General features: G+C 44.2%; 1 protein-coding gene and 2 pseudogenes across 1 annotated transcript; all 3 read right to left on the bottom strand.

Moving 5' to 3' along the window:
- Positions 1 to 1,014: 1,014 nt before the first annotated feature.
- LOC111255701 lies at positions 1,015 to 4,854 on the bottom strand (annotated as a pseudogene).
- Positions 4,855 to 6,368: 1,514 nt separating this feature from the next.
- On the bottom strand, positions 6,369 to 8,320 carry LOC101785938 (annotated as a pseudogene).
- A 1,889-nt stretch (positions 8,321 to 10,209) lies between these two features.
- Positions 10,210 to 13,629, bottom strand: LOC101755537 (zinc finger CCCH domain-containing protein 15 homolog). The gene is made up of 2 exons (XM_004984139.2): positions 13,407 to 13,629; positions 10,210 to 10,499 (listed from the first exon to the last, which is right to left on the bottom strand). The coding sequence occupies exons 1-2, from the start codon at positions 13,524 to 13,526 to the stop codon at positions 10,365 to 10,367; spliced, it is 255 nt and encodes an 84-aa protein (XP_004984196.1). The 5' UTR covers positions 13,527 to 13,629; the 3' UTR covers positions 10,210 to 10,364.
- Positions 13,630 to 13,639: the final 10 nt, after the last annotated feature.

Genomic DNA, 13,639 nt, shown 5'->3' with positions numbered 1-13,639 from the left:
GAGATGTGCTTTTATACTTGGAGTTGGCCCTCAGGGCACAGGGGACTGTCCAAGGATGATCTCCAGTTGGCTTGTAACATATCCCTGCTATTCACCGAGTGAATAGTGCAATGGAGCACCTGAAGAATTAGAGTTTTTCACGGTGTTTGGAAAGGTAATAAGAGATACTAAAATCGTAACTTGAATTTGGTAGGGAGGTAACAACTCAGTACTATTTGGGTACCTTTCACAATTGGTAGTACGGTAGTACCTTTTCGAGAGAAGATGATTAGTGGTACCTTTTAGCACCTCTGGCGGTAAAAATCCCGAAGAATAAGGTGACGGAGAAGAACTACTTACAGTTTCTCTTACCGAGTCTTAAACTGTTGTAGAGATCCATACTCCCCATGTCAAAATTTGTTATACGAGTGCACAGGCTTTTCACCCTTGTTTGCGAGATTGTCTCCAAATATTGTGATATTGTCAACAATGGTGCGTGTGGTATGATACTCTGTACATGATAACCATTAGGGGATCACATGTGTATGCTTGGTCAGTTGCGTCGTCCACATGTTCTTGCTTGGTAGTGCGATGCTACGGACCATTGTGTTCATGATCCCGTGCTCGGCTCGATCAACACAGCCTGGGGCACGTGTGGCCCGCCCCATCCGAAATGGTAGCGGCAGTTGGCAGGCCGGAGTTGCAGCAACCCTTGTGCAGTTGTGCTTGCGCCTCGTCTTGCGGGTGGAATGAAGAATGATAACCAGCTCGCAAGTGCTGGGAACGTGATTAGGAGGAGACGACTAAATTAGGCTGTGAAATCATTGCGTTTCTCGCTAAGCTTTGGTATGCCTTCATACACTGATACACATCCAGGTTACCCTCGAGTTTATCAGGTCTGTCAAGGCGTTTCACAGATTTCCACGAGGCAGAAAGAGCCATGCTCTCGGAGTTCCCATGGCTTCATCCCACGATCTCAGTAAATGTTGTTGTCGAACACCCAGGGAAACAACGGGAGTTGAAGCCAATCGGTGGTAACCAGTGCAACACAGTATAAACATTAAGCAAGTCAGAGAACAGAATACAGGACAACGGGATTAAGCCTATCTTGAACACCTGGGTGGGAGAGCAATAACAACACAAACTCGTGGAAGAATGCTAAGGTAATGAGATTGAGCCCACCGCCACTTGGATCCTGAAAGCTGAAACAAGGCGTTGCTGGTGCCAAGTCATCATCAGAATCCATACTGGTGCCAACTCTCGGCCATCATTCGGCAGGATTTGCAGACATACCAGAAACTACACGAAAATGGTCAACAGATGACACCACCTGCAGTTGTCGGATGGAGCACAGTCTAAGCAGCAACCTGAGCTCAGTTGATAGACTAGCAGCTGTTGTCGTACCTTTTTTACTTTTATACCTTCACCTGACATGCTACCGTGCCAAGTCATCATCAGAATCCATACTGTCCATAATCCCCCCATCCCCATACATGGCATCGTCTGACATGCTACAAGCAGGTCCTTTGCTTGCCTCCGCATCCCCCTGCAACTGAAGGGCATACTCCAGGTCCAAAATCACATCTCCCATAGACGGACGGTCAGTGCCTTTAGGAGCAAGGCACTTCTCAGCAGTGTTGACGAATTTATCCAAACACTGTGGATTAATTTTTCCCTTTAGGTATGGGTCAACAATCTGATCGAGGTTGCCCTCCACCTTACATCGCAACGCCCAAGCTACCAAGGTACTTGCTTCCTCATCAGGATCCTCACGGGAAAATGCAGGCCGAGCACAGAGGACTTCAAGCAACACAACACCAAAAGAATAGACTTCTGATTTCTCGGTAAGCTGACAGGTCATCATGTACTCGGGATCCAAGTAACCAACAGTGCCACAGAGCATTGTGACAAACTCACGAGAATCGGGCAAAATAAGATCAGTAATCTTGGCAAGCCATTCCTCATCCAGTAGAATGTTTGCCGTCTTCACGTCACCATGGATGATTTGTGATTCGTGAAGGTAGCGCAGGCCACGAGCTGCACCAATGCAGGTCTCCATACGCTTCGTCCAGCTAATAGGGCATGACCGCCCCTGGGTACCGGAAACGTAAAGGTACTCCTGAAGATTTCCACGAGCCATGTATTCGTATACCAGGAGCATCTCCTCCTTCGTATGGCAATAACCGATCAGTGGCACAAGATTACCGTGGCGAAGCTTCGACGTCACCTGTATCAGACTATGGAAGTACCATTCGTACAAATGCTTAATAGCCACCTTGGTTGCCCCCCATCAATCTTGCCAAGGTATACTCTCCCACATCCACCTCGACCAATAACATGTGACTCGTGAAAGTTGTTTGTCACAGCCTTCATCTCTACTAACAAGAACTGGCGGTACAGCTCGTTTGACGGCAAAATCTTGGCAGGGATAGTCGATGCAGCTGAAGGTGCTGGCTTGCTCTTCCTTACCCAAGAGAACAGATCTGCTCGTTGTTGCAGTTGATCCTGATGTGAAGCTTTCCTTAGCACCCGGAGACGTTCCGCTACATCGATCATCTCGGGACGTTTGTCTTCCATCGTTAGGCATTCACCTGCTAACTTTGCAATGCTTTCAAAAATCTTCATGTTATCCTTGCTTGTGATTTCAGCATCAAACATCCCCCTCACACCTCTGACCCCACTTGCAAGAGCATTGGTAAATGCATAAACAATGTTGACATTATCAACTACTTGCCTTTTTCCGAGTGATCAGTTCGAGGAGGACAACTCCAAAGCTATAAATATCATACTTCACAGTGAGACACCCATCCAAAGCAAACAGAGGGTCCATGTAACCTATGCTCCCTATTACATTCTTCGTGTGCAGTGTCTTATCCGTGTTGGCTAGTCTTGATATTCCGGAGTCAGATAATTTCGCATGAAAGTTGCAATCTAAGAGTATGTTATCAGGCTTGATGTCACTATGGATAACCTGAGTATACATGTGAGAATGCATGTATGCCAACGCCTCCGCACACTCGATGGAAATCCTAAGTCTTACATCCAAAGGGACAGGGCGGTTGTCATGGTGAAGAACATCACTCAGATTTCCATTAGAGATATATTCAGTGACCAGCATAAGAGCATTTTCCTCTTCACAGCAACCAATGAGCCTCAATACATTCTTGTGATTGATTCCACGATGGACAATCAACTCTTTAGCAAAGTTTTCTTTCACATTGTTGATAAACCTTTTCACTGCAACCATGCTTCCATCCTCTAGAACCCCTACATATACTTCTCCAAAGGCACCACTTCCAAGACTGGTTCTATAGTTGTTGCTCATTCTATCTATCTCGCCTTTTGTAAAGTGTTTTATGTTATGATTACTATGCAGCATCCATTTAGATCCATCAGCTTCTTGGATAAGTTCCATCACGTTGTTTCTAGAGGGGCTCCTGTGGAAGCAGTGAAGTTCATAAATATCACAGTTAGCCTTAAGTAAAACACCTGGATAACCATAGAAGATGATTGATGCTGAAGAAAATCAGAACCTTGGTGTTTTATTGTTTCTTTTCTTTGTACTAATGGTACTTCTGGCAATGCACTGTTTATGTCAATAAGGCTTGAGAACCTAGCAAATCAGTAATCTGTAATAAAGAGTTATTTCCACCCACTTCAATGAATGAGTTGCAGCTCTCTGATGTTTCTTTGGGGAGAAGACCGAAACCAGGGAGTTGTTGACCTAAAAAATTGGTTCCAAAGTGTTAGTTAAGTTTCATCTAACACAGATTTTCACGGTGCAAGAGCAGTTACAAGAATCCACGAAATATGTAGTGATTTGTAGCTGAAAGCCTGAAACAAATGTCCGTTGACCAAAATAGGCGTGCCTTTTATTAGAAACAATAATGGCAGCATGACTCGCTTGCTTAACTTTCGATTGATTGAAGAAGAAACTGGACTAATATGGCAATTAATTCGGCTAAATCCCATGCCTTGCGAGTTGCGACAGGCTTAACCTTGACAAACAATCGGAGAATCTATCTAGATGTTGGGACTTGGGAGTTACTAGCAGTACCTACTATCTAGAGGAGAACAAGTTTTATTTTAGTTTACGGTAATGAGTATACTCTGCATCTAAAGGATCTTGTTTTTTCATTCAGATGTTCATATAAGAGGAGATCGAAGGCATGCAAGAAGTAGCAAGGTCAATTTTCTTGTTCGGTCATGTTTCCCTCAAAAAAGGGGGCAAAGGGGAAACTTGACAGATCAGCTGAGTTGCAGGTATTCGGAGAATTTTACTCAGATAGAATCTCTACTAAGATCAAAATTGCAAAGGGGTAGCTTTTAATAAGGATGGACGAGCGAGCATGGTTGATGACGACATACCTGTTACACAGATGGATTTGCGGTTGCCAAGCTCGAATATAATCGTCTCCCTCCCCCGGTGTGCGAGCGCTTACCTGGCTGCCATGGAAGGAAGCATCAAACCATCAATCATGTCCGCAGAAGGTTGAAGACAATACCTGGTCAACGGGTCAACCCCGTGCCTTGCCGTGCCAATGCGAGGACTGGATGACCAAGGTCTTCGACGTGGAACTCGTCGCGCAGCATAGCGCAGCGGCACAAGAGATGGAACAACTCCTGCATCTCGCGATGGATTGCTGCACTAGTTTCAACTTGAGGCCGAAAATTTCCGAGATTATATCTCGTGTTGAACATGTCAGAGCATCCGAATCACTGGGTTCCCCTCCAAGAAAATATACAAGTCTATGGGGAACCCTCTACCGTACCAGAGGGACATGCAGATGATCAGAATGTGGGTGTGGAATTCCTGGGAACTATTAATGAAGATCTAGAGGACGTCCCCCCCTAGCTGCTGCCTGCTCGATCATCAAGAACTTATGACGCTTGGGGTTAACCCGATGAATGAGAATCTACTCTGGACATGGGCCAAGCGAACCTAGCAACACAATAGTACGTACAAGGGTACAACGGCTTCCTGAGAAAGACGACGGAGAACCAGATTACCAGAAACTGGAACCGGCGGCAACCTGCTGCTTGAGGGGAGTCAAGAGTCACCCTCATCCACTTTCCTTTTCCTCTTTCCTTATGCTACCTTTATTGTTGTACCTAGAAACTTTCAGAACCATGTCATAATCCTACTGCATCTCCGTTTGTTGAAACTAATTAAACTTGTGGGTTCGTAACATTGGCCGACCTAAAATTGTTCCCAGATAGTATTATGCACTTAAGTTTTGTCCAACACAAGTGCAGGGGCAACTCAAAGCATCAATGAGATATATTTGGTAATTTAGGTAAAACTGCATAAACCCCCCATAAGTCACTTGAAGTTTGACATTGCCACCCATAATTAAATCATTTTGTTGCAAACCCCTATTTAGTTCATTTCGTTGCAAATGCATCTAACGAGATGACGTATGGACACCTGTTGCAACTATGGATGGAACCGCAGACGCCAAGCACAAATCATCTCCCGCAAACGGTTGATGCTCGCACCGCCATCGAAAAAAGAAGTTGAAACATATGCAAATGGCAGGTAGCTCTCAAGCAAGTTGATCCAACGATGTCATTGCGCAAAATGGGCACTGTAGTGTGGGAATTGTTCCATTAGGCGTACCTGTCGTTGGACTTGGCAACATGACGGCGCTCGGCGGCTACCCAGGCAGGCGGCGGCAGCAACAGAGTTGACGGGTTTTGTCGGGGGTTTGGAACAGGGAGATGCGCGATTAGGTCCACACAAAACGACTCTATGTCAGATTGTCAGCTCAGCTGGCTGCTGCAAATTCTTGACGGCAGTTTGTAAAATGAGGTTATGAACTCATGTTGCATCCCCTGCTAATGTCATTGAGCAAAAGATTAGTAGCCGTCAATATATTTTGGAGGTCCAGGTCGGTGTCCTGCCGAGTGGACCGATACAGCCTCACAAATAAAGGTAAGAACACAGTGCTTATCTAGTACTCCCTCCGTTCTTAAATATATGATGACGTTTAGGGCAAGCAAATTAGTTTATTTTGAACTAACTAGCTTGTCCTAATCGTCATATATTTAAGGACGGAGGTAGTATTTGCTTAATCTGCTAGAACTGATACGGAGATGGAGTGCCTGTAGAACATAAGCAATTCAAGATTTAAGACTCCATCAAACACACATTTGAGTGCTGCCACCAGCGCTAGTCATCGGACAATACTAGTAACATTACATTATCACAAGCCAATCTGAGGTTGCCAGTGCTACAACAAACTAGAAACCATTAACAATTAAGCAAAGACAGGATACAGAATACATAATGATACAGAATCTTGCAAAACTTGTAGACCCTTAGCAGCACAAACTCGCGGAAACATGCTAAGGTAACGAGACTAAGCCCACCTCCACGTGGATTAGTTCTACAAGCTGCGAGAAGGCGTTGCTGGTGCCAAGTCATCGGAATCCATACCAACCACAGCCCCCTCATCCATGGAGCTGTTTGACATACTACTGCCAGCAAGTCCTCCGCTCGCCTCAGCACCCACCTGAAACTGAAGAGCATGCTCCAGGTCCGAAACCACATCTACCATGGATGGACGGTCAATACCCCGTTCAGCAACGCACTTCTCAGCAGTTTCGATGAACTTGTCGAGACACCGCGGATTAATTCTTCCCATTAGGTATGGGTCAATAATCTGATCAAGTTTGCCCTCCTCCTTGCATCGCAATACCGAATATAACAAAAATGGTTGTTCGGTTGGAAGACTCATGATATCAAAAAAAAAGCCGAGCACAGAGAACCGCGAACAACACAACACCAAAAGAATAGACATCTGATTCCTCACTGTATGGCAAAGACTTGGAAAGAGAAAGATTTATCTTGGCGACCCAGTTCTCATTCAGCAGGATTTTTTTCGTATTCACGTTACCATGGATGATCTGTGATGTGTGAAGGCAGTGCAGGCCCCGAGCTGCACCAATGCAGATCTCCAGACGCCGGTTCCAGGTAAGAGGTGGCTGCTTTGTTCGGCACAGGTGGTCACGAAAACATCCATGAGCCATATAGTCGTAGACGAGGATCATCTCACCAAAACCATTGAAGTAACCATGGTAACCGACTAGTGGTAAAACATTATGATGGGGGTGCTTCGAGGACATCTCTATCACAGTTCGAAAGTCACGCTCACCTCGCAAAGGGTCCCAGTTGTGGCGCTTGATAGCCACAATGGTTTCGCCACCATTAATCTTGCCATGGTACACGCTACCAAATGCACCCTCACCAACAAGGAGTGACCAATCAAAGTTGTTTGTGGCAGCCTTCATCTCTTCAAGAGAGAACACACGACACAGGCTGGACAGCGAAAATTCGGCAGGGACGACGATGGTCGCTGCTGCTGTCGGCGTTGGCTTGCTCTTCCTCACCCAAGAGAACAGATCTACTCGTTGTCCTTGATCCTGATATGAATCTTTCCTTAGTATCCGAAGACGTTCCATGACATCAACCATCTCGGGCCGTTTGCCCCTTTCCATCGTTAGGCATTCGCCTGCTAACTTTGCAACCCTTTCAAGAATCTTCATGTTATCCTTGCTTGCAATTTCAGCATCAAACATCCCTCTCACACCTTTGACCCCACTTGCAAGAGCGTTGGTAAATGCAGACACAATGTTGACGTTGTCGACTACTGCTATTGCCTTTTTCCTAGCGATCAGTTCAAGGAGCACGACTCCAAAGCTATAAACATCAGACTTCACAGTGAGGCACCCATCCCGAGCAAACAAAGGATCCATGTAACCTATGCTCCCTATTACACTCTTGGTGAGTAATGTCTTATCCGTGTTGACTAGTCTTGATATTCCGAAGTCAGACAATTTCGCATGAAAGTTGCTATCTAAGAGTATGTTACCAGGCTTGATGTCCCCACGGATAACCTGAGTATACATGTGAGAATGCATGTACGCCAACGCCTCCGCACACTCGATGGCAATCCTAAGTCTCACATCAAAAGGGATGGGACCGTTGTTATTGTGAAGAAAATCACTCAGATTTCCATTAGCGATATACTCAGTGACCAGCATAAGGGCATTTTCCTCTTCACAGCAACCAATGAGCCTCACTACATTCTTGTGGTTGATTTCACGATGGACGATCAACTCTTTAGCAAAGTTTTCTTTCACATTGCGGATAAACCTTTTCACTGCAACCATGTTTGTCATCAAGAACCCCTTCATATACTTCTCCAAAAGAACCACTGCCAAGACTAGTTCTATAGTTGTTGGTCATTCTGTCTATGTCACCTTCTGTAAAGCATTTTATGCTATGATTACTATGCACCATCCATTTGGATCTATCAGCTTCTTGGATAAGTTCCATCACGTTTGTGGGGGACTACTCCTGTGGAAGCAGTGAAGTTCATAAATATGACAACTAGCCTTAAGTAAAACACACAGAAGATGGTCGATGCAGAAAAAAAAAAATCAGAACCTTGGTCTTTATAGTTCTTTTCTTTGTACTAATTGGTACTTCTGGCAGTGCACTGTTTATGTCAACAAGTTCTGAGAACCTAGTTAGCCACTTAGCCAGTAGCCTGTAACAAAGAGTTCTTTTCCACCCAATTCAACGAATGAGTTCCAGCTCTCTGATGTTTCTTTGGGGATCAGAAAAGACCAAAACCAGGGAGTTGTTGACTAAAAGGTGGTTCCAAAGTATTAGTTCAGTTCAGCTTCATCCAACGCAGATTTTTACGGTGCAAGAGGAGTTCCAAGAATCCACGAGATATGTAGTGACGTGTAGTTGAAAGTCTGAAACAAATGTCCGTTGACCAAAAAAATAGGTGTGCCTTTCATTAGAAACAATAATAACAGCATGACATTACTTGCTTAGCTTTCGATTGGTTCAAAAAGAAATTGGACTAATATGGCAATTAATTTGGGTAAATCGGAGAATCTATTCAGATGTTGGGAGTTAATAGCAGTACCTACTATCTACAGGAGAACTAAGTATTAAGTTTACGGTGATGAGTGGTATACTCTGAATCCACAGGAGCTTATTTTTCATTCAGATGTTCATATAAGGGAAGATCGAAGGCATGCAAGTAGTAGCAAGGTCAATTTCTTGTTCAGCCATGTTTCCCCTAAAGAAGGGGGCTGTGACACCCGACTCAATTTGGTTAGCCCAGTGTGGTCCATGAGCGCAAGTACCTTGCTAGTTGAGCAAGGATGGAACCAACTTATAAGCCTTTGTCAACTAGCTATAGCACCTTCGAGTTAACCCTTTTACACGAAGCGAGGATGAAAGTGTAAGTAGGATGCTATGTGTACGTGCTGGGCGGTGCGGCTTTGGAGGATAGGACGGGGTGTTACAGGGGTAAAAGCGGATATAATGTCTATCTAGGATCAAAATTGCAAAGGGTACGGGAAAAATGGTTCCGCCAGGAGCATATTTGTGAGAATCTTTCGCAAAAAGGGAAAAAAACAAAAAAGATGGGGATGCTGTTGGGGCATTTCGTCGAGCATCCGTAGTGCGCGTGGAGGATGAGGACCACCAATTCGGCAATTCACCATCGCCGCGGCGCAGGCGGTCACACGATCACAGCATCTCGACCGATGCCGGGTGCCGCCGGTCACTTGCCAGTCGACACGCCCCGCGCGTTCCCATCCCGTGGGGGGGAGCCGGTTTGGGCGAGTGCCAGAAGCCGCGCGCTGTGCAGCGCGCGTCCGTGCCGCAGCCACGATTCGCGGAGGCCTGGGTTGTGCAAGCGCGGTCCGGGAAGAGGAGAACGACTCGTGCAGAGTTGTGTCTCGCGTGCAGCGGTGCAGGTTACCATTCCATCCACCAGCAGGCGAGCGCGAGCCGAAGGGTTGCTGCAACTCCGGCCTGCCACGTTCTGCCGCATGCTACCGCGGCGTTGCTTTGGCGGATACAGAGCTTGGCCGCAGATGTGTTTTGGTGTGTACTGTTACGGTAAATGTTTTTTTTGATATTTTGTGCAAGGGCACGGCGGCTGCAGAGTGCAGACAGGCTATGTGCTCTGGCAAGTCTTATTACGATTGCGATGCTTCTTATCTTGCGGCTAAGCTCCAGCTTTACCCAAGCTGGCACGTGTAATCAGCTTTACTCCATGAACCATGAGGGAATATGCGCTTATTTCTTGACGCATCTGCAGTGAGAATTTGTTTTTTTTTTTGGAAGTAAATGCAGTGGGAATTTGTTAGATGGGCAATCAGACACGATTTGTTCGTTGGTGGAAGGAGGCAACTAAATACGGCTCTGAAAGCATTGCCTTCTCGCTAAATTCCTGAATGACTTCAAACACATCCAGATTACTAATAAACATATGCCATGGTACATTATGTTATCGAGTTTATCACATCTGCCAAGGCGTTTTACAACTTCCATGAGGCAGGACGCTCTCATCTCAGTAAATGTTGTTGTCGAACACCCAGGGCTCGTGTTGGAACAGCTCGCGGCCGTTCATCTGTACCGCTCCTGATGCGATATCAGCAGCTCGCTTCTGAGCTGCTTCAGCTTTCCTCGCGGCTTCCTCTGCATCCTGCAGGTCAGGAACGCGAACAAGTCATCAGATAAATGCTCGCATATACCTGACCAGATTATATTCCTCAGTCACAGAAAAAAACAATAAACAACAGAGATTAGTCGTTGATAAACCTCAGAGTATCAACTAACCAAAAAGAATGCTTAAAAATCAGCACGTAATCAATTATGCTGTTTGGAATGTAGTAACAAACTACTTAACTACACCATCCAAAGAGAACAGAAGCAATTTCAGTAGCATTCAGTTTTAGTAAAGCAGGAAATCACCCCTATAACTTGCACCTGACACATGACAGAATAACAGCTATCAAGGTACATTTGATGTTGGGTACAGTATCGACATGTGGGAGTTTGGAAAAAGTAGCCAATGCAAGATATGGACGACGGTAGGTAGATGGATTGAGACACTAGAAAGAATCACAACACTCCAGTGCAACAAGTCAGCTCGTTCAGCTTTGCTCAAAAGGAGGGCAAGTTAAAACGATTAAGTTTCTTTGGAGTTAGGTGATTTATGTTTCAAGGAAGCTGCAGCCAGTGCAATCAGACAAATCTGGAAGGTGCAAAACAAAAACAAATGCAAACTCTTCGCTGGGGTGGCATACCAAAACAAATCCTAAGCAACATGCATTCTAAGAAAGGTCAGTCCTGTGAGGCTGTGACCCATTATGCAAGCTCTGTTATGCCAGCCAGGAAACACAAAAGCATATCCTACATTCCTGCTAGATTTTTGTTTTCCCAAAGAGGTTTGCTGCAACTTGTTATTTGGATAGTTGAATTGGAATGCAAAGAGTTAATTCTATCTTCCAATGGATACAGATTCCATAGTTGAATGTGGGACACAAACAGCCATTTGTCCGTAAATGAAAATGAGGAAAAATTTCAATGCAGTGATCGTTTATACATGCTGGAATCTGTGAAAGAGAAAATGGACGGGTTCTTCAACTTGAGAAACAGAGTTTCTCAACATAGACAGCAGATCATTACCTAACACCAGCCCTCTCAAATGAATTACAAAATAAGATGACAATTTGAGTTTTCTTTGATCAATAGCAAAGCTTAGTTGTGGCCAGGGTGGGCCATGCCCCCGCCCCCTGCCAAACAAAAAACTCCACGGATTAAGCCACTGTTTAGTGATATTGAGGGTTGAAATTAGTGTTGCCGGCCCCCCTTAACTCTCTGCTCAAGCTTCTCCACTGTCTTTGATGATATCATATCAGAAAGCTCATACACTCAGATGCATTATGCATTATGCAATACATAAGGTTTTTTATGACTGATGAAATCGAGACAAAAAGAAGGAAGAGAAATTTCTAGCATGAGTCAACAAACCAAGACCTATAAACTCAATATAACTTTGACATATATCAATATATGCACGCTACAAGTTTATTTATAGGTCCCTGGAAAAAGGGTGAATTTGAGATCATCACAAACTCATAAATGTAAAACGCTATTTGTTCACTGGAATAGAGACAACGTTGACTCTTGTTTTGAGGAGTGTACCTCAATACAATTTCATATCAGCACTAATATTGGAACCAATTGCTATACCTTGTCTAGTAATAGCATTTTACTTTACTCTTCTAGTCTCTAATGCACGAGTAGCAGAATAGAATAAGAACATCCAGCTTATCATAATGCAACAATAACTGAAGTCTCAATATACACTGCAATACTCTCCAGATTTTATTGCTTTAGCAAAACTACATAAGATTTGCAAGAACTTCCAACAAAAAGGATGAAAGAGCACAGGGTAATACTGGTAGCAAATAACTGTTTATGTTTCATGGAGGTTGAAACTTCCTAGATAATTGATAATCACACAGGGAAATGTCACAACCCAAACCATGAAAGATGACAACATAACCTCAGGGTATGCCAGCAACAAAATTATGCATACACTTGGCACAGACATCAATAGACAGAACCAGAGAAGAGGCCATAAGAACTTTGTACAACGATATACAGGATTTGCAAGAAAAAGTATATGCTTCAAGTTGCAGAAGAAATACAGTGCACGAATTTGGCAAGATCAGTTGGTATTTGAGTAACAAGAATGTGAAATCAAACTAAGGATGAAACAAGGCCTTTCCAACCTCTTGGTAAGGTCACAATTTCACTTAAAAAAGACCACATAGTTTAGAACAATAAAATCAAAAGCAAAAATGTCTTAATTAAACAGAATTTGCATTACTCAATAATTATCAAACCAACCAGCTCAAACTAGGGGTAGCAGTGTAACTTGTATCCGTTTGATACAGACTTGACATAGATTTCCGATCCAATTAACAATTCCTCTTCTATTTGTACTTGTATTCATTCACAACATTTCACGATTCTTTAGATAAAATAAATGAAATGGAACTATTACACGTATGATGAAGAAGTATCATTGATATGTTCACATCAAACAAGTTATAAAATTATCCACTTCTAACTAAATGGAACCTAATGAGCCACGAGGAACTATTTGATCTGTTTTGATCCCTAGCTGAAACAATCACAATGTTAGATTCTCACAGGAACTTTGCAGATAACTACTTCAGTATGACAACCCGCCAGGAACTTGCAACCTATAATCAATAAATATAATTACAGACAAAGATTACCTAAAGAAAATTAGAGATACAAAGCCACATGCCACGGAAAAGAACCTCAGGACAAAACTAATTAACAAAAACTAGGATTCTAACTAAATTCGCAATATCATCGCATCACCACACCTAAATCCAGCACTCAAAACCGACACTTCTAAAGCTTAGTGAATGGGGAAACCATAGAGATCGAAAATTTAATTCGTCTACACAGGAATTTAGATCGAATCGTGAATTTTGCAAACCTAAAAAAATTGATGGTATAAGAAGTAAGCGAACTTTCTAGTTGGGGAAGGGGGGCAAAAAAGGACCTTGCGCTGCTTCCAGGAGAGGAACTGCGCAGCGCTGATGGGCTGCGCCCTCGCAGCGGTCGCGGGCTCGCCGGCGGCGGCGGCCTGCGGTGGGGCAGTACCCTCGGCTTCTGCTCCCATCGCGAGGATCTGCGAATTTCTGGGGGAAGGGGGTGACGACTTGAGAACGGAAAAATCAAAATGAAACGGGGAATCTGAGCGCGGTCAAGCGGGGCCTCTCCATAAAGGCAGCC

Source organism: Setaria italica, chromosome IX (genome assembly GCF_000263155.2).
Source record: "Setaria italica strain Yugu1 chromosome IX, Setaria_italica_v2.0, whole genome shotgun sequence".
NCBI lineage: Eukaryota > Viridiplantae > Streptophyta > Magnoliopsida > Poales > Poaceae > Setaria > Setaria italica.
Note: the sequence above shows the minus strand (reverse complement) of the source record. Positions and strands in the feature narration are given on the sequence as shown.

Excerpts from the sequence above, each read along its gene's own strand:
- LOC101755537 (XM_004984139.2), bottom strand. The coding sequence starts at position 13,526 with ATGGGAGCAGAAGCCGAGGGTACTGCCCCACCGCAGGCCGCCGCCGCC. Across the intron at positions 10,500-13,406 it reads TCTCCTGGAAGCAGCGCAAG|GATGCAGAGGAAGCCGCGAG; the intron begins GTCCTTTTTTGC and ends CCTGACCTGCAG.